This window comes from Cynara cardunculus (genome assembly GCF_001531365.2).
Source record: "Cynara cardunculus var. scolymus isolate 2C chromosome LG 15, CcrdV1, whole genome shotgun sequence".
NCBI lineage: Eukaryota > Viridiplantae > Streptophyta > Magnoliopsida > Asterales > Asteraceae > Cynara > Cynara cardunculus.
In genome coordinates this window covers 19,497,348-19,519,426 of record NC_037542.1, presented here as the reverse complement: position 1 = coordinate 19,519,426, position 22,079 = coordinate 19,497,348, and the positions used below count along the sequence as shown (strand labels likewise).

Sequence of the window (22,079 nt, the reverse complement as noted above, 5' to 3'; positions counted from 1 at the left end):
TGGTGCAGGAGAAGGAGCAGGAGGTGGGATTGGTGGTGGTGCGGGTGTTGGTGGTGGTGGTGGAGGTGGACATGGTGGTGGTGGCGGAGGAGGTGTTGGCATTGGAGGAGCAGGAGGAAGCGGATATGGTAGTGGAGGCGGAACTGGAGGGGGTGCTGGAGGATCATATGGTGGATACAGTGGAGGAGGTGGAGGTGGTTCAGGAGAAGGAGGTGGAGGTGGTGGTGGTGGTGCGGGAGGTGAGCACGGGGCTGGATATGGAGGTGGCAGTGGGAGTGGTGAAGGTGGTGGTCATGGTGGCTACATCCCTTGAGAAACTCGTTCAACGTCCACATTAATTAAAATGGGCAATTGATTACATTTCCTTATATATATATATGACTTATAATAATGATAATAAGAGAAAATCCATAAGATTTTTGGCAAACTGCCTGCATCCATCAATTTGTAATCTTAATTAATTGTGTTGTTTAATAGAGAATTTTATTACGTGTCTTCATCATGCATGCATTAATTCCCCTTTCTCTCATTATTATTTTCATTTTCTTAATTCAATATCAATTATATATATATCATGATATTATCAATTATCAAATATAAAATAAAATCGAATCCCATGATGACAAAAATCAAACAATCAGAGAAAATATTTAAACCACATATCCCACATATCCCATGATGATAAAAATCAAACATATCAACTCACGATTTTTACAAATTAGAGTGGTTTTCATTTGATCGTTCATCTGTATATATAGACTTGGGATCATATGAGACCAAGTATTTTTCGTGAGACTCGTAAGACCAATTCTCAACCCTTGGATTATATCTACAATCTGAACATTCATAATCACAAAATTGTCACGAGACTTCTCAATAATCACAAAATTGTCACCATGCAACTTTAAAAAATTGGTTTTATGGGTCTCACAAAAAACATTTGGTCTCACGTGAAAATATAGTTTAGGTAACAAATGTACAGAAATGTAGTAGTTTGTGTTTCTTGTTTATTGGGCTAAATCACGTGATGCCTCGACATTGAATAAGTGAAAAGAGATGATATGAAACATAATTTTATGTTCAAATAATCGATTACATTTAGTCATTTTTTGAATTACATTTCATTTTTCTATCACAAAAAAAAACTTCATTAAAGACCAAAATTTTAATGATTACTTATATTTTGGTCACTAACTGTAACGTTAGTGACGATGAAAAAAGTCGTCACTAATTTATGTTCACTAATATGAACTTGAGTAACAAAAAAAATTTGGTCATTATGTGGTCACCAATTCTCATGTAAAAAAAATCATATGAATCTATTTTAACGATTAAATTTATGACGACCATATTTTCCGTCATTGATGTTTTAAATTCATGCGTTTTTATAGACCAAAATAATGGTTACTGAGTTGAACGGTTTGGTGACCAAAAGATGATGATCATTAAGTTGAAGTTTTTAGTGACAAAAAACAAAGTAGTTACAAATTTGAAATGATAATTAGTAACCAAAAACAAAGTAGTCATAAATTTAAATGATTAGTGACCAAAATAGTGGTCACTAATTAGTTGGTTTGGTCACTAATTAGTTGGTGTTATTTAGGAATGTCAGTGACAAAAAATAGTGGCCACTAAATTGAATGATTAGTGACCAAAAATAGTGGTCACTAAATAGTTGGTTTTATTTACAAATGTTAATAACAAAAAAATAGTGGTCATTAAGTTGGAAGCTTTAATGACAAAAAAATAAGTTGTCACGAATTTGAAATGGTTGGTGAACAAAATAATGGTGAGTAACTAGTTGGTGCTATTTAGAAATGATGGTCAGTAAGTTGAAAGTTTTAGTAACAAAAAAGTAGTAGTCACTAATTTAAAATGATTAGAGACCAAAAATAAGAGTCAGTAACTAAACATGACATTTCCTTAAATACATCGTATTAAGCATAATTACTAATCTAAACATGCTTTGTCTTTTAAAGCCTATTTTTTAATGAATTTGAATAGTCCGTGTTTGATCACATTCGTGTATAGAGATACACTAAACATAAGTTGTGATCGATGGAGTTACGTTAAAAAAAATATTAAAATTGTAAACGAATCAAACATATAACAAATCGTCTTGTAGTAAGTTTGTTTATTTAATAGATAGTCATATGTTGATGATGATATATATAATAGTGACGTGTTTGTTTTTGTTCGGATCAAAGAATTTTTCCTTGTGAAAATGGAATTAATATTTTTGATTTTCATTACTACAAATTAGTAGGTTTAAATTTTATTGCAATACAATTGAGGTGGAAATTAGCATAGTTTTTGTCCATATCCTTTTAGTTAGTGACTATTTATTTGGTCACTAGAAGCCATTAATGGTCAGTGACCACATATTTGGTCTCTAATGGACGTTAACACCAACTAACGGATTTGTTATCTTGAACCTAACTAGTTACTTACTTTGTGGTGGTGACTAATATGAGAAATTAGTGACGACTTTTAGTGATCAGATTAGTCTTTACAAATACAGTGACCATTCTAGTTTTGTCACTAATTTATGACCATTTTTTATTCGGTCACTAACATAAATTAGTGACGACCTAAATTTTGGTCACTATAGGACTTCAGTGACCAATTTTTATATTGGTAGTGAATAATGAAGATTTTTCTTGTGTAGATTAAATCTTGACTTAGATAACATTTATTTAGGTTGTGCATTTCTTAATCTTTTAGTTTTATGGGTTGCATGCATGCATGCATGATGAAGCTTGTCATCCAAGAAACAAATTAATATAAAGTAATTAAGCAAGATGACGGCTTAATTATTGATTAACAAAACAACACACATCAATACTTAAATCATAACTAAACACACGTACGTAGATTAACATCTACTTTTGACAAATGGTAGCTTTTATGAATTTGATCTATTAATTGTCAAATCTTCATTATTAATAGAAATGAAATTTAGACGTTGACTCCAATAGTTGATTTTTCTTAAGGGACATACCCACCATCGCCACTACCTTCACCACCACCTTCACCACCACCACCGCCTCATCTACCATATCCAGCATATCCTCTTCCTCCTTTGCCACCACCACCACCATATCCCACCTTCTCCTCCACCATAACGGCTACCATGTGCTCCTCCTCCCCCACCATCGGTCCATTTCCACCTCCAGCGACTCCACCACAATATCCTGTGCCATTATGTCCACCTCCAGCCGCTCCACTACCGCCTTTGCCAGCCCCACCTCCATATCCCACCCGATGTCCTCCTTGCATGTGCACCATAGCCACCACCACTACCTCCTGCTAAACCACCATGGGTGTAAAGAATGCTGACGTCAAAGTCAAGAGAGCTCTCGTCATAGCAGAAATGCCCAAACCAAGACAAGCACACGTGAAACTTTGTGAATAGCCATGATGATTGAAAGTGATTAGGAGAGAAGACCAATTAACAACTTTATTGTGGTAGTATTACTGGTAATGAAAAAGTAGACATTTACTGTTAAAATCAGACACTTATTTTAAGATAAATATCCACGAACGTTATTACATATTTTAATTAATAAAAAAATATTTTTACCCATCTTATAATTAAACATAAAATAAAAAAATAGATATTTACTCTTAAAATCAAACACTTATTTTAAGATAAATTAAAATAATAATAAATAAATTGATAAAAAAGTTGGTGTGTTAAATTTGGAAATGGGAGGAATATAAATTTGATTAATTTGGCCACCAACTACTCGGTAGGTACGTTCACTTGTTTAATTACTAAATGATTCACATCCAAAATTTCTGATTGCATAATTCACCATTTCTTAATAATTTATCTAAGATAAACAAAATCAAAAAAAAAATATTTTTTTTAACATTAATCTATATCTATATTATCTTATAAACTAGATTTTTAAAAGTCTTAAAAATAAATTTTAATGCACAAAATACTATACATTTATACACAAAGTCTTAAAAACAACTCATAATGCATTAAAGACTACTACTTTATACATTCAGTCTTAAAATCTCTTAATCTACAATTAAAATAACATTATTATCTTTTTTATGTTTTTAAAATACTTTTGACATCTTTCACTCATGTCTTCACTCTCTCATGCCTCTATGTCATCTCCTTATCTCCTAAGGTGATATATAAATTAAAAGTCACCATGAGTTATTAAAAGTTCTCTCATTCATCTCTCATTCAATTGTTTTAGAACTTTTAATCTTTTAATTTTTTGCTCTTGGTGTAAATCTAATACATTTGTGGAATCGTTTAAATATGTTGAATTTTAAATATATAGGATTTTAAATTGTTATACGATTTTTTTCATCGATAAACTGTAATTGGAATCATAACTCTTATTTATTCAAATTGTATTAATATGTAAAGATCAAGTGAAACTTCAAAATCGTTAAAATTCACAACGTCCGCCACATTGCACGAATACACAACTAGTTATAGAGTAAATTACATGCGAATTACGATGGTGGTCATTTTCGTTATGCTAGAGGTTGTCGAAACTAACTTATCATTAAAACCCTCTGATAATTCATGAGCTTTTTTTATCCTTTTTATATTTTTATATTAAAAAATAAATTAACATTATTTTTATATATATGTATATAACATATAAAACCTCAAAAGCCAAAACCCATCCTCATTAAATGAAACCATCGACCTTCTTTTCCGGTGAACTCCGGCCCCCCACCCCTCTCCCTCTACCTTTCCGGCTTCCCTTTCTTTGATGTCTTACTTCATCGTAGCCACCCGTTTTCTACAAATCTGCACTCAAGCAGTGGCACCGTACCAAACACCAAAAGAAAATGGTGGCAACCAAGTGTCGGTACATTTCTAGCGATTTGGGTCTTTGCAACATCAAATTGCAACATCATTCATCATTAATAATAAAACCCCATCTACACCCCCTGTGTGTTATGTGTGGAGTCGAAGCACATTCACAAAGACAATCTAACATCAACTTCTCTAGAAACACTTGAATCCAAACAAGGAGCTTAAACTCCACCTCATCTATCAAAGAAACAAAAAAAAAGAGTTTAAAATATTACAACTCTATCCACAACTTACCGAAAACTTGAAGTGGCCAAGTTACGCGAGATCGACTTGTCATCATGCCTAAAACCCTCACTCGATCGGCTGTACTTCTTTCTTGGAGGTGAAGCTATTTTCTTGCTTCTCTTGTTCACTGAGTTTTCACTCTTCGGTCCCATCTCAAGTGCAGCCATTAACAAGTTTCCTCTTGCACTAGGCATCCTCTTGCATTGTCTCAAAGCCTCATGCTTCACGGAATCCTCAACATCCTTGCTTCGTTGCCTCTTGTACGATGGTTTCTCCACAAGTTTCAATTGATCAGCCTTTGGAGCAAAAACCACTTCTGGACAACATTTCGTTGTGTTAGTTTGTCAATTTCATCAAATTTTGAAAAACACAATTTCTGGCAATTATATTTAATATTTATACAAGGAACATAGAAGATTACCTGAATTCTCATCATCAGAAGAATCCAGTCCAGGAGATCTTGGTGGTGTTGACGGAGAAACTACTTGGCTGATATCAAATGTAGTGGTTTTTCCGTCACTTGGTCTTACAAATGGTGTAGAGAAAGCTCTGTTGGGATCATCTTCAGAATCAGCAGCCCCCTGAAGCCTATTATGCCTACTGGGAGTAACACCTGTATTCTTCTCAACTTCTGGCATGTGGTTAGACCCATACTCTTTAAGGGTCAATGGAGATTTTTCTTTTAAAACATGAGGGTTTGAAGCATTCAAGTCCGAAAAATTGCTTGACTTGGATGGCACCATAGTGCCAGATTGGAAAGAACGATCTTTCACTCCAGGAGCCGCAACTTTGTTACTACATGATTCATTAATTTCATGGGAATGAACTGCATCAGCAGACGTAGAGGTGTGATCGACATTCTCTAGTACTGATTTGGGTGAAGTATTTGATAAGTTTGGATCCAAGGAAGGCTTATATGTTTCCATGAAGTTTGAAAACCAAGTTGTGCCTTGTCTTGCATAGAAGAGAATATATGCTTCTTCTGAAAGCACACAAGCCTCAGAAACACTGGTAACCTATCAAAATGAAAATTTTGAAGTCAGTTTTCCAGACTACAAATTTTAGAAGTAAAAGTTGATAATGTGATGACTTTTCAGACATATACAAGGAAGATTACTATCAACTACTAAGAAAGTTCCAAACCATTGCATAAGCAGTATTATACTGTTATGCAACAGATAAAGAACAAGAGAAAGTTTCATGATTGAACGCAAAGCAAAAGAATCTATAAGCTTGAAAAGATATCCCAGCACTTGATAAAAATATCACCAAGAAAAGAATTTAGAAAACCCAGAAAACAACACTCAAGAGGATGAAGCTTTTGCCACCTGGTCATTCACCCAGAGTAATTCATTAGCCCACACACAAGCAAAGTATTTGAACTCAGGACCTCTAGGCTATTCTAAGAGGCATGCCCACTAAAACATTACTCATCCACTTAACCATGACAAAGTATTAAGCTTCTATGAAAAAACAGAAGACGTATGGTGGCATAATCTTATCAAGCTTCTATGTAACCCTGAAGACATGGTTGCATAATCCTAGGACCAGCAGTCAGCATATCCATAGCCAATTGAAATGCATGCTCAAAAATTCCGACCAACCATAAGTTCAGTACTTCACAGCTAAAAGAATCATGTGTGAAAAATTTACTCACTAAAAACAACTTTTAAGTATACTTTTAGACAAAATGCACTAATTAACAACTGACTAATAACTTGTATACATTGCAACATAAGTTGATCCACTGCTTTTATGAAATTTTGAAACATAACATGAAAAAATAAATGAAAAGGCTTAATTTTTTATGCAAGTACCTCAACCAAAGGTTCAAACCTCATCAAAAGGTGAGGAGGGTGTGTGAATTCTTGTGCCGTATATAAATATTAGATGCTTCAAAAAGTTACCTCCCTCAAATACATGTCAGCTATGACCCATTAAGGAATAAAGAAAAAATCCAGATATCATTTGTTACCTTTGAGTCATCAAACTTGTACCATGTGTCAGGTGCAGACCGAATGTAACAGTAGTAGTGACCACAACTAGATGTAAAGGCTGCATGTACAACAACTGCATTTAACTCATACTTCAAATCCTCCTGCATATGAGAGAGAATGAGCGTTAAGGACCTGTACATATATTTGTAAGCAATCAAATTTGTTTTCAAACCACTCAAGTCCTCAAAATGTTTTTATTGTCATAGCTATTAGAATTCCAAATATAGTACCAACTCCAATGGAAAACCATTTTTAAGCCAATTTGTCAGCAATTCCTAGAACTATCCACAACAAATATAAAGTTATTATATGATTCAAGAGTTCTATTTTTATGATAACTAGCAAGATATGGCAGTAAGTAAACTGTAAACATATAAGAAATCTTCCCACAAGATATTCAAGAAATATAACTCACATTATTACTCTGACGGCCACATGTATAAGGCTGCAAGTCCAACTCTAGAGGAAATTCCACATGCTTGTCTATTTTCTCCACATAAGAGCCATCGTTTTTGAATCTCTTTAAATGGAAAGCACATATAGGAGGGGTCTGATCCAGCATAAGTTGTTTCTCAACAGAGACCTTTTCCTTACACTGGTCACATGTAAACCTCATCTCTTCATCTTCAATGTGTTCAACTTTTGTAAATGATTCAAGAGCAGTTGAAAGACTAATTGCATCCTCAATCTCCAAACTGAGGTCAACTGAAGGCTCATAGGTATCAGAAATGTAATTGCAGTTGCAACATCTTAGCTGAAATTCATATAACAAAAAAAAAAGAATAAGTTCGAAGGATAATCAAGTATCAGCATCCTAAAATAGGTAAATTGTTGACAAAGGTTAAACACCCATCAAATTCTCACTTTGCTAACAACACAACCCCCAAAGACTTGCTTGACTAAATTGTCACTTTGCAAGGAGACAGCATCATCCTTCACTTTCAAATTGTTTAAAGAGCTTTCAAGTCTATCCAGAAAGCATTGCAAGAACTCATGAGCGTCTTCCTGTTGATATCTTTGAAATGATGATGAAAAATCTAACAGTTGTGTGGTCAAGATTTACAAATATATTGAATAACAAGTTGCAAAACAGAAATATTAAACCTGCAAAGTACCAACCAAACAAATGGAAAAATGCAGGATAGAAGACAAACATTAACAGAAAAATGTGAAAAAAATCAAGGATACAGCTCAAATTGTCGACAAATTTCCAGGGTGAGACAATTTTTCCAGTTGATGATAATGAATTTTCAATGTGCTCCCTCAAAGCACAGATCAAACAGAACCGTTCGTTGCTACCTGCAAATCCAAGCATTTAAAGTATAATATTAACAAATATACCATTTAAAATACAATTTTGATAAACAGGCAATATCATTTTCCAAGTAAGTCGTATCAAGTCCACAATTGTTCCTTGAAAAATAAAACAAATCAAAATAAGTATAACAGATAATGAAGATTTAACACATACAATCACAAGGTGTCGGATGGGTGTACGAATATAGCCCCTGAACAAGTAGCACAGAGTGAGTGAAACACTGCAAAACTGCATTGAAAAAGCAAGTGTTGCCCAGATTCGCAAGCCCTGCACCCTGTAAGTTCAGTAATTAAATTAGCCAATTTGAAGAAGTACAGTAGGACTTGATAGATGCTAATTCATACAAAATGCACATGACACACACAGAGAAAGAGAGAACTTGTAGCAGCTAAACCATAAAAATTCAAGCTATATATAAAAAATGAAATACAACCATTCTGTATCCACAGGAAAAAAGCATAAATACGATCAATACTATACCTCAATGGGTGAAACATCCAACTAAAAATGCCAATTGGTGGAAGTGGTGGATTGCTAGCCATACCAAAATAAAATGTTGCATTTAACTTCAACAAAATTAAAGTGATTGTCAAACACAATCACAACCACTTGTACAACTACTGCCATGGGCATCCTATTTTAAAAAACGTGCAATTTTTGTGGGAGGTAGACAACCAGACGCATGATCAATGACTTAGATATTGCCATGTGGAAGACAGTTTTCGGAATAAGACCAAATAATTTCTGTAACCGATAGCTATATATTGTTGAATAAAGTCGTTTACCACAAAAACTAGAGTGAAAATTTCTCAAATCATGGACACAGAAATACACAATAAGGGTATGATGTGCTTGACGGTGAAAATGCAAATTGATCCAAGTAATTTTCAGTCAAATATAATAGCAACAATCTAGCTCGAAGTTGATATTTAACCATTTAAATACACAGTAAAACTTGTGCAAAACCAAAAATAAAGCATACCACCATGCACGGCTTCTCGTAGGCTTCTTCGTACCAACTCGAAGAACTGGAGGCAACTGAAGGAAAGGGCTTGTATACCTCGGTTTGACTTCGATTATACGAAATCCAGGCATCAGTCTCATCAACAAGATTATTAGCGCTATCATCAAGAGCCAGAGGGCTCAAGGGCTCAGAGAGAGTATTAGGTTCAGCACCAGAAGGAGATAGCAACGGTTGGTCAGAATCTTCGAGAACTTCGTTTGACATCAAAAGGTCATCATCTTTTTGGTACTGCGATTCTAGTGAGTTGGAATTCTCCATATTTTCCTCCTGTTGTTGGGCTATTTCATCAAACAACATACGAGAGCGAGCGTGATCGTGGAGTTTAGAGCGACGAGAGCTCAAGTGTGGATCTAGGTCTAGGGTTTGAGTAGGGGAAAGAGAATCTTTAGGGCAGGAGAAGGATTTGAAAAAAGAAGGTGATTGGGACAAGGGATGATGAACAGAATCAGCCATGGGAAATTAGGGTTTATGAAGGGGGAAATTGAAATTGGGAAATTAGGGTTTGAATTTGGGGGGAGAGGGAAATTTTGGATGGGAATTAAAAAAAATTGGGGGAAGTTGAAAGTGGTTGGAAAGATTTTTTAACACGGTTTTGATTTTGGTTTTGGTTTTGAGATTTTTAAAATGGGAGGGAAAACACAGCCGCCTTTTTCATGGATTTCACCAATTCAGAAGTGGGACGAGGATTGGGGAAGAGAGAACCACGCCGATTTCAATTTGTGACGGATTATTATTTCGTACCCATTTATATAATTTTTTGTTTAATTATTTATTTTTTAATTGTAACGATAGCTAAATACAAATTGTCCATCTTTTTTTTACTATTATTTTAATTTAAGTTTATTCAGATAAAAAATTGATTATATGTAATTTTAACCGTCTCATATGAAATCTGCATCATCAAATATCAGATAATTATATATTTGATGTTTCCTAATTACGTCCTTATCAACTTAATACACCCATAAATAGATTAATTTGTGCTATGATTTTTTAAAAGTTGTAATGGTGGTTCTATATTTTATACATCCATTTATGTAAGTTTCTACCGTTTCATGGGAAAGTATTTTATTTTAAATTGAATTTGCTCTAATGAGAAAACCAATGATATACAAGGCCTAATGTAAGACTATAGTTTGATCGACATTTGCATTTCATGGTTTGATCGAACTTCGTTCAAACATGGAAGTAAAAATCCCCATGAAGATACGATTATAGCCACTGCACCCTTCTCTTTTATTACTGTTTTCTTTAACACTTGCTACTCTATTCAGGCACAAAAGGAAGAGTAATTTTGTAACAATTACCTGCTTTTTTACCACATGCCAGTAAATATAAAGGAATCATGTTAAAGAAAGGCAGGATAATATAACATACAAATTAGTTGATGTGAATGTCTCCTCTTATGTGTACAAGATAAAAGGTGTCAAATAAGCATGAGATGATGGAAGAAGATCTGGGTTGTAAGATCCCACTCAAACCATAAAGTTTGGTTAAAGATATCTCTACTCATATTTATCCAATGTCTCCCAATGGTATAAATGTAGCCGGACTTTTGATCAAACCAAAATACATACCAACAACATTTGCAACACGACTGGATCATCATCGTCAACTCTGTTCTAATTCCAATTACACCGATCATGGTCCCTAAAGCAGATATTATGTTTGCATATGCATCAGCACATCGTTATCTCCCTTTATGATTGACGGGGCCTGCTGCTCTCTGTCTCTTGTTAGCTGATACTTATACGCCAACATCAGCTTTTTTTATTGTGTGCTTTGAAGTAATACATAACTTAACACCCATGAAACGAATTACGGTTCACCAAGGCCCGCAACCACCAAGACTAAAAAGACTCTCGGATGGCACCCCTCCTATTTGAGGCCGAGTGGCCTTGCAGCTTGGTTCAGCCTCCTCAGCTTGGTGTCATCAAGGATGATCTAGGATCACCCCGGGTTGAATAGTTTCTACCAAAAGCAAACTGATAAAATGAACTCTTACCATTACCAACAAGAATGATATGGATATAGATGGTTCCCTTCGCCAGCAACACATAAATCAGAACCTGAAAAACTGAGATTGAATAAGCAAAGTATAAATCCAATATCCAAAAACTCAAACAGGCAAAGGCAGAAGAAAACTTCAAGAATTAGGGTCATCTAAAAATAAATTGGGAATAGCCTGTATTGCAAGTGGTGAGATATGTGAGTATATATGGCAAATGTGCAAGACTCGACCATTCCATTACAGATATTCAACCGGATTTCCCATAACTTCCTAAGTAATGAATGAAGCAGTTTCCATCCACAAATCTCCCATCTCAACACCAGTCTCCAAAATGCATCTTCTTTTCTCCTCTCCTTTCACCCTAAGGTCTTCCATCAAAACCATCTCATGGAAAAAGGATACAGCCAGGATAGATACCTCTAAAATTACATCTTATGATGCAAATTAAAGAACCAGACCTGCTGAAAACTGGAATTGTAACATCGCCCCAAAGTAAAAGTTTGCTCTATATAGTAAATGAAATATAAAGTGATCCAGGGTATAAGGGAAGTGGAATCCATATTCTACCATGTGCTAGTTTTAGTTTGATCTATAAGACTATGAACAGCTCTTGTAGTCACTCTCTTACATATTTGCATCCATTTAATGCCAAATTGTAATATAATATTGTTTACCCGGACTTTCGTGAATCTACCTCTTTTCAAGGAAGCGCCCTCCATTCCATATTAAATGTTACATATTTGTATTGACACATCTGGAACTTTTCTCCGCTATAGGGAAATTATCTACATACTTGAAATGAAGGTATAAGGGTTGCAGTTAATAACTGTGTGCTACTTGCCAACATGTACAACTGGTTCTTCAGGCTTCCAATCATACATGTTTTTGCTTGTTTACATATGATTAGAGCAGGTATAAATTTCACAGATGGAATAATATCTTCTTAAGAACTATTAAATGATCTTAGGGTAAAACTATGTTGCTATTCAATAATTAAAAGTTGTACAGAAGAACAAAATTTAACATTAGATAATTCCATCCTTGCTTCATCAGTTTCCTGAACCAGATAATTGGACAAACACTGAAAATACACACACTATGTTACAGGGTGATGGCTAGTATAAGGACTAGATTCTCACATGAAATGGGGAACATTCATGAGCAAAAGGATATATTGTTGAAATTGTACAAAAGACATACAATAGGGAAAACATAAACGAAGTTGATATGGAGGTACGAGACAAGAGCAAAAAACATTTTTTAGTTGAGGTTTAATGTTATGTTGAAACGTAAACATTCATATTAGATTCAGTATTTCCTATATTTTAATTTTTACCATGATGTAAAAATTTATCTTGAGAAGAGTTCTGCCATTATTGAAGTATTTGGGTTATGACACATGCAGACAACTTTAAGTCCAACATTGCCCCCAAAGTAAAAGTTTGGTCATTGTGGAAAACTCAAAATTCTCTATGTGCTAGTATTTAGTTTGATCAAAAACTATAAACAGTTATAGTAGTCAATCTGCTACGTCATTGCACCAGATCACCTTGCTAATGCATCCGCTTAACACAAATAGCAATAACATTGCTTACCCAGTTACCAATCTCCTGCCAAGCTACTTCTTTTAAGGAACCGCTGTCCATTGCATATCCAGCAAAGAAGGCGGATGACTTAGGGGTGATATTCACGCCTCCGGAACCTGTCTTGGCATTTTGAAAATACTCTACATGCTGGAAACAAGAGGCATAAGGTGTTGTAACCGATGACTGTGTATTACTTGCCACGGTGAAAACATGTGCAGCTGACTCTGGAACCTGTCTCCACATTTTAAAAATAATCTACATACTAAAAAAAGAGTAACAAAGTGTTGTAGCTGATGACTCTGCTACTTGCAGAGGTGGACACATGTCCATCTGGTTCTTCAAGCTTCCGATCATACAGGCTTTCACTTGTCTACACATGATCAGAGCAGTCTAAGGTAAAATTTTCAGAAATATGTTGACAGTTGAGATCACTTTATAGAGAAAAAATGATGATGATCTTAGATTACACATTGACTAGCATTTTCGCTCTTAAGTCAAAAAACACCCTGGTGAATTTTTGTGCTACTCGAACACCCTGGCTTCTTAACATACATAACATTTTGGAACAATCCAATATCAAAGATCATAGGTCAATTCATCATTTTGAACACTCGAATCCTAAGGCCATACATTAAAGTGCCTGAATCACTATGTGAAACCAGTAAGCTTATACAAGGTTAGAATCTCAAAAGGCATTAGGGCCTATTCTTTAAGCAATTTTACACCCTTTTTCCAATAATATGTGAAAACACTTTTTTATGTTCATAAGCTTTACCATTTTGAAGCAGTCTTACCCATAAAACGATAAACAAACTATAATCGAAGTCATTCGCTACAACAAATTCATATAATGTCTTGCAATTTTAAGTTAGATCTGATTTAATCATAATTCTTCTCTGAAAAAGCAAATTACTCAGTTTATGGAGACACGAATATCAAGACGAAAATTTAAAAAAACACCTAAAGATGCTGATAAGAATACCAAAACACGAAGAGTAACGGAACAGTCCAGACAGAGTAAGAACCGTAGGTTACCGACGGCCAAGTCGGATTCTTCGCGATACAATCAAAAGACGTCTAATACAATAAAATACACAAATAACGAAAAAAACAACCGGTTCGAAACAAGATTTAAAGGAACAAGCCACGGCCATAAGTAAACAACATAAAAATCACACTGAAACCACAAACAAATCAAACCTTCTCGGAAGCCATTACAGCATATTGAAAACAAACCTAGAAATACCCCTTAGAGGAGGATTATGCAATCGAGTTGTTCATCGGAAGCTCCTCAGAGAAAGAAAAAAACTCGATCAAATTCCACGGTTAACCGCTGGCAGTGAGGTAGGAGGCGAAAGCATCTCCGACACATCCTCCGTAATTTCTCCAATATTGGGCTTGGATTTAGGGCCAATATAATATCTTTTCAATATCGAGTTTGGGCCTAAAGTTCGAATCCAACTAAAGTTGGTGTTCCAGTTTTTATTTCATTAATTTATATTATATTCCAAAATATGATAAAAAAAATATATTTAATTTTAAAAAAGTACAGCTTGTGCGCATCTTAATTAATATTACTTTTATTTATAGTATTTTTACATTATGATAAATCAACAGTTAAAAGTGAAAGTCCCCAAATACATCGACTAAGATCCGTAAAAAAATATATATATACAAGTGGATCAAATCCTTTTTGGACCACTTATCTCACCGGTCCTAATCAATCATTGTTTGTTTCGATGCGTTAACTCTTTAGTCTAATGTCATGGACCACAATTTGTATTTGTAATCATTCTAAATTAGAGATGGCCAAATAGGCCCGGCCCGGCCCGTAACCGACAGAGGACCGGGACCGGGACCGGGACCGGGACCGGAGAGGGACCGGGACCGACCGAGACCGGTAGGGACCGGTTGAGGGACCGCCGGTTATGAGCCGGTTAGGGTTTTTGACGTTTTTTGGGACCGGGACCGGTTATGTAACCGGTTATAGGCCCGGCCCGGCCCGGCCCAGTCAACGAAAGTCAACGAAACGTATATATATAATAAACCGTATTTTTATTGTGTATTTTTAAACGTATTTACAACAAAACGTATTTATAAACGTATATATATATATTACAAAACGTCTTTATAAACGTATATATATATATAACAAAACGTATTTATAAACGTGTATATATATATATATAACAAAACGTATTTATAGTAAAATGTATTTATAATAAAACATATTCAAAATATCATATTACAAACATATTAATAACATATTAAAAATTTATTAATAACCAAAAATTTAAAAAAAATCTTTTTTTTTTTTTGAATAGGCCCGGTCGGGACCGGTTATGGGACCGGGACCGGTTGGGACAACCGGTTACTAATAACCTAGACCAGTTACAAGGAAAATCACCGGGACCGGGACCAGGATCGGGACCGGTTATGTCGGGACCGGTTACATCCGGTTTTTGTCGCGATTAGGCCTGGTAGGGACCGGTTAAGGCCCGGCCCGGGACCGAATTTTGGCCATCTCTAATTCTAATGATGAATTGTATTTACATGAAACATGTAATACTTTAAAGCTGGTATAACTACAAAAACACCGATTTTGAGAGAAGGGTAATCCTACCCTTATATTTATTGACTATTTGATAAAATAAACGCACGTGAAAATAATTGGGTTTTAATGGTTATCTAAATAATATCTATTATATTGTCAGACGTCAGTTTTCAATCTTGAATATATTCATAGTACTGTTCTTGCTTCTTTATAATATCTCTAACACATATCTCTATCGTAGAAACAAAACGTCTTGCTTTATAAAAAAATTATTTAATCTAACACCTTTATTTTTATTTTTTTTAAACATAGTTACTCATGATGACTTTTGAGCACAGCCGCACAACAAAATCATATTTATATGACGTCTATAATATTTAAGTGTCATAATATAATGCTTTGTAATTCATAAAACTTAAATTTATACAATCAAAAAACAAAGTATCATACGTAAAAGTGTTACAACAAATTTATAGGACTCTTTTGGTGAATGTAACAAGTTTTTTGGAACCCTTTAAAATAAAAGAGTCATATTACCTAGTTTATAAAACACTTTTGAGAAGTGTTCTATAGATAGGCACGACAACGGGGTGGGGATGGGGCGGGTTTTGTAATTCCCGGCCCCGGTTTTTAGTAACAGCCTCCGACCCTGACCCCTGGCAGGTACGGGGATTAACATCTCGTCTCCGGTCAAACCCCATGAAAAATATCCGTTGGTTTGAGTCTACGGGGATCCCCGGGCCCAACTCCGGTTTGAGTAACAGCCCCCTGCCCCGGGTTGAGCCTACTTGGGATCCCCAGTCCCAGGACCCGTTTTAGCGGAGAATACTCGTCCTCGTTCGGGTCGGGTGAGTCGGGTTCCTCACTAACTCGGGGCAAATCACTATCCCTATCTATAACCTCAAATAGTGTCCTATAAAATTCTAATACTTCACTATTTTAAAAATGTTCAAAAAACTTGTTACGACGCCTAAAAAAGTCCCATAAATTTACAGTAACACTTTTAGATGTGACACTTTATTTTTATCTCATAAACATAACTCTATAAGATATTTAAACACTTTAAACATTCAATTTTATTGTAGTGCCGAATTGTTTTCTATATAAATAAAATGCATAATAAACACTAAAATGACATTGTTATATATTAATTCTTAACCATGTTTGTGTACCTTCTTATGGTTTTATAAACAACTTGTCATATAATAAATTGGGATATATATATATATACACACACACACAAGCAAAGGATCGTTTGAAAAGGATATAGGATTTGATTCTTAAGGTGAGAAACGTAAGAATGGATCTCTATCTTAGATGTACATTGGGATGAGATGCACCGGGTCAATCCTCGTATCAAACGCGACTCATGGATGAGTTTGAGATTAAAGGGATAAAATGTTCAAATCTCTTCTTATGCTTCTCATTTTAATTCTCCTTCTCTCGTGATTCTTCCCTTAGGTTTAGGTTACGATGAGAATGAGATTTAAGATGAAAAGAATAAGAAATAATCTTCATCCGTGGATTAATCTTAATATAAGAGTTCAACTAGATCAATATTAACGAGAAGCATCTAATTATTTCCATTCTAAAGCATAAGTTATGGGATAGTTTGAGATTAAAATTGATCAAATGTCCAAATATCTTCTTACACTTCTCATCTTAATTCTTATTCCCACACTATTTTTCGTGTCTCTCTCTCTATATATATTCACATACAGATACATATTGTGCTATATATACATATGACTCACATGGCACATTGTATCAAGAATGGTACTTAAAGTTAAATTGAACGTATGCTACCTTTGTGGGGAAAGATGGTGAAATGCGATGCACCTTACTTTATCGGTCACATGAGTGTTACTTCGCATCTTGCAACAAAATTTATACAATTGTATCTCTCACTCTCTCACACACACACACACACACACACATATATATATATATATATATATATGCATGTTTATTAACATAATTTAATTTATTTTTATCATTACTTTAAAAAAATTAAAATTGAACACTATAGTGGGGACGGACCAAAAGATTTTTTCAAATGGTGGTATCATTTAACTATAAGAAACAAATAAAAAGAAAAAAAAAACTCCAAATTATAACACCATTTGACTATAAAAAACAAATGTCGAGAAAAAATTTCAAACTGTGGCACCATTTGATTAAAAATAATATTAACAGAATTCGAACTCGGGTATGTGGTCGAATAAAAATCTTGCAAAACAACTATACAAAAGAAAGTTAATATTTATTAAATATTAGAATTAATACGGTTGCACCTTTTATGAACCTAAACTTTTTTACCCTTCAACGAAGAAATAAAATTGACACCACTGTATGTCCGTCTCTAAACCATAGGAAGAAAAAAATGTGTACCTAATATATATATACATCACAATTTTAATGATTTATAAATAAATATGGTAAATTAAAATTAACTGTATTTTTGTTACAGGAATAAATGCGAATAGTAACATATTCATATTTATTAAATTACGACCCTTCCAAGTAATTTGTTATGTCATGTCAACCCAGAGGTCCACACGTACCATCAAGAGACCGCGTACATTGAATAGAAATCCGAACCTAACTGGCCCCACTCTTTTTACTGTCACTTCCACTATACATTTCAATTATAGTGTTTTCTTCTATATATATATATATATATATATATATATATATATATATATATATATATATATATATATATTTAAATAAATGAGTAAATTACAATAATTAAAAATAAATTTAGATTTTTAATTCCAAACTAACTCATGAGTTGTGTTTTAGAAGAGAATTAATTTGACGTGTCTTATTATTATTGATCTAATTTTTAATTATGATTGTTTCAAGGGTGGAGATTTTTTTTAGTTCTATCTCCATAACTTCCGTTCTCAATGGAACCAAACCCTCGTTTCTGATCAAGTGTTTTTTAACGTTTTTGTTGTCTTTTTGAAAATTCAATAGAACATGTTTTTATGGTTACCTTTTTAACATTTTTTGCGTTTCTTTAATGAGTTGGATTCCTTTACAGTGTTTTAATGAGTTTGGTCCTTACATAAATCAACAACCTGGATCGAGGTGGTTGTACTAAATACCCAACTCATCGTAAAAATATAGCCACATGATCTATTGAATTTTCAAAAAAGAACGACTATTAAAAACTTATAACCATGGTGACGAAACATGTAGTACTTTCAAAGATAAAATAACTCTATCTTAATAAAGTTAAAAATATATCTGAGTAAAAAAAATCCACTTTCAAATATTTTTTTTTTGTTTTATCAACAAATCATTACAAAATTAAATAAGTAATTATTAGTGATTTTAATAAATTATCACACGGAGGAGAAAGAGAGAGTTTGCTTTCGGGAAAAAAACAGTATGGATTTTGTTGTTTCTAAGCAAAAAAACGTGCGAAAACCCTCGTTGAACTTTTTTGACTTTCTTCTCAACATTGACTCTGACTTCCATTGATGACTAAACATACCTATTTCTATTTTAATAAATATATATTTTAAAAGTTTAGTATATTTTACTCATATATTTTAATATTAAAAAAACGATCAATAAAAGATATAACTTTTTACTAAGGAAGTCTTGAAATTCGAACGTTATCCCATGGTTATCTGGATGCTATTTATAATTATACAACTCCTTAATAATTAGGGCCATGATCTTATTGTTTTTGAAAAAAACAATAAGAGGTCGTTTGATTTGTAAAATTTGATGGAATTAGAATAACAAATTTCTCTTACTGCCCACCTCTTCCCCAACACGTTCATATTCCAATTTTATCATGAGATTCCGTTTCAATTCTTTACAACCAAACATGTAATCAAATTCCATCAAATTTTATTCGGATTACTTTAAAGTCAGATTTTTTGTTATATTTTAATTCCATTAAACTTTATTATGTAAATCGAATATCCTTGAGACTGTTGAACGCATTAGCTTTGATTTGTCTTTCTATATTAAAAAATATGTGATCTACAGTAATTTAAAGTTTTTAAATATTCTTTAATAAAACTATCTTAATATTGTCACACGAGCATTAGGGTTCATCGGTCATGGAATCTTCCAAAGAATAATCAGTAAGAAAGTTGAGATTTTTATTTGTAACTTGATTAAAAAATACTATTTTTAGAAAGAAAGGGGGAAAAAAGTTTTGAAGTGACCTTTTTGTTCATGTAAAACGTGCAAAATTTGTTCGGTTTTCTTCTTTTTCCGGGAATCACCCATCAAAGTCTTGTTGCAATGTACGGGGGTAAAGTATTTTCAATTTCATTTTAAAAAGGATTCCACTATTTAAAAGAGTACGAGTTATTCAAAACGTAATAAAAACTTTGGACTTGTTGAGAATTGGCTGAATTGATTCGGGTACGATTAAAGTTTGATAGGTTTGGGAATAGGACCAGTTGGTCCGCATCAATTATGGAATTTTTCTAGAAGGATCGGTTACTCTAACCGGTGACGAAATCTTTAACAATTCTTTTAACTTGGGTAAATTTATTGATGATAATGGTAATGTCATTGATGAAATAGTTGATATATAATAAATTGTTTCGCCTAAAATAAATGTACATATTTTTATTTATGCATCCACTTCCAAAATTGGATAACTAAATTTCTAAATCTACACTTAATTGATGTATACATAATTTAGAGTTAACAAGATAAATATATTTTATTTTATTTTTTTTTGAAAGGGAGCAGAAAAAACATATTAAAAAACAAACGAGTACAACGGGAAGGCAAATAGAGAAGATGAAGTGCAGTAAACTAGGATTTTGGCTATTATTATATAATAACAACAAACGAGGGTAATTAGTCTCACGGTTGGATTGGGTATACTGATATGGGGATTAGATCTAGTTATGAACCAAGAGTTGCATCCACTATAAATCAAACCAATTGAGGGCTTATCGTCGTTAATGGCAACCTAAAAGGATTTGATGAATCTGAAATTAAACTCATCAGGGATTTTTCAGCTTCTTTCTTGAACCATTTCCTTCTTGCCACATGGAAATTTCTTCCTTATTTAGATCTTTTTGCTCTGCTAAGGCCTCCCAAGTAGATGCCTCCTTTTTGTGTCTTCGGTTTCGCCATTCAGACTACCCATTTTAACATTTTTAAGCCATCTCGGAAAATGCACTATGGGACGTTGGATTGAACCTGTGTGCTCCAAGCCTCGATAATTATTTTATTCACCGTGATGTCTTATAGCCAAATGTCAAAAGTTCGGAAAGGTTTGGGTCCAAAATCAGCGATAATAAGTAACAGGATGTGATCAGAAATTTTATATCTTTCAGGATTGACAATTAGGTTGTTCCATATCTTCATGAATCCTTCTGAAACTAGGAAAAGATCACGTTTGTTTAACTTTGACCCATTGGCACTTATCCTCGTGAAGAGCTTTTTCCCTCGTTCCAAATGAGAGTTGTGGATAAAATTGTTGAAATCTTCTATCCTTTTTTCTTTAAAGACAAAGTTGTTTCTTCCCGAATATTTTCTTACCTCGTTAAAGTCTCCAAAAACACACCATCTTGTCTTAAAATTGTTGATCTCAACAACCAACTGATCAATTTTCTTGTAAAAACATTATTAAGAGTAGGATTGTCATTTCTATTGTAGACACTTATTTCAGAGCACATGAGAGTATGCAATAAAAGACAAAAAAAATAGTTCATAATTTTCTTAACAAAATAATTAATATGTTAAAGAAAACAAACAATAAAGAAATGTTAATACAATACAAAGCATTAGTTAACGAATAAATGACAAAAAAAAAAAAAGCATGCCCAAACCAATCAAGCGATTATGTCGACCAATTATATTAACTTTTTATTCCTTTTTCTTTTGGAGACGGGTCCGAATCAAGACCATTTCAAGCATTAGAATTGGAAGATTGAGATTGGTTCAATCATCAGGTGTTTAACTGTTTTGTACATTTAAAATTATCACTCTTATTTATAGAAAAATAGTTTAAGGGGTTAAAATTGTTACATTCTCTTCTTCTTGATGTTTGGATTCAATCTTATTTTTTTTTTAAATTTGATTCCGAATAATGAAAATAAAATCATGTGAATTTTTCAATGTTAATTATTATTTTTTTTTTTTTCAATGTTAATTATTAGTAGTTGAAATCACGTGATTTTTAATTTTAATATTTTAAACTGAAAACAAAAATCTGTATTACATTCCATTTTTTTATTTTCAAATCACTTGTCAAATAATTTATTAAAAATGATAATAATAATAATAATAATAATAATAATAATAATAATAATAAAACAATTTATATTAACTAGAAGAGTACTCGCGCAATGCAGCGAGACAAATCTCGATTTTAATGTTCTATTTATTATGTGTCTTTGTAGATGTTATAATACGATTTTATGTGTTTTTAAGAAAGCAATAATGATTTTATTTTTGAATAAAATATAAATTTAAAAATATAATAAAATTTTGAAAAAAAAATATATCAATGT

At 33.4% G+C, this 22,079-nt stretch overlaps 2 protein-coding genes and 1 long non-coding RNA gene across 3 annotated transcripts in view; 1 reads left to right on the top strand and 2 right to left on the bottom strand.

The window, feature by feature from the left end:
• LOC112528745 (glycine-rich protein DOT1-like) overlaps positions 1-498 on the top strand; it is a 1,863-nt gene extending 1,365 nt beyond the window's left edge. The window contains exon 2 of the mRNA XM_025139804.1: positions 9-498. Within this exon, the coding sequence (XP_024995572.1) occupies positions 9-313 (305 nt within the window). The 3' untranslated portion in view covers positions 314-498. The remainder of the gene's footprint in view (positions 1-8) is intronic.
• Positions 499-4,896: 4,398 nt separating this feature from the next.
• LOC112528655 (ubiquitin carboxyl-terminal hydrolase 20-like) lies at positions 4,897-9,875 on the bottom strand. The gene is made up of 8 exons (XM_025139677.1): positions 9,381-9,875; positions 8,552-8,672; positions 8,269-8,379; positions 7,945-8,117; positions 7,496-7,834; positions 7,059-7,181; positions 5,505-6,099; positions 4,897-5,399 (listed from the first exon to the last, which is right to left on the bottom strand). Exons 1-8 carry the CDS (start codon positions 9,873-9,875, stop codon positions 5,089-5,091), a joined length of 2,268 nt encoding a protein of 755 aa, XP_024995445.1. The 3' UTR covers positions 4,897-5,088.
• An 894-nt stretch (positions 9,876-10,769) lies between these two features.
• On the bottom strand, positions 10,770-14,446 carry LOC112527771. The gene is made up of 3 exons (XR_003070774.1): positions 14,256-14,446; positions 13,029-13,389; positions 10,770-11,491 (listed from the first exon to the last, which is right to left on the bottom strand). It is a non-coding gene; the product is annotated as an uncharacterized LOC112527771 (long non-coding RNA).
• Between the last annotated feature and the right edge of the window lie 7,633 nt (positions 14,447-22,079).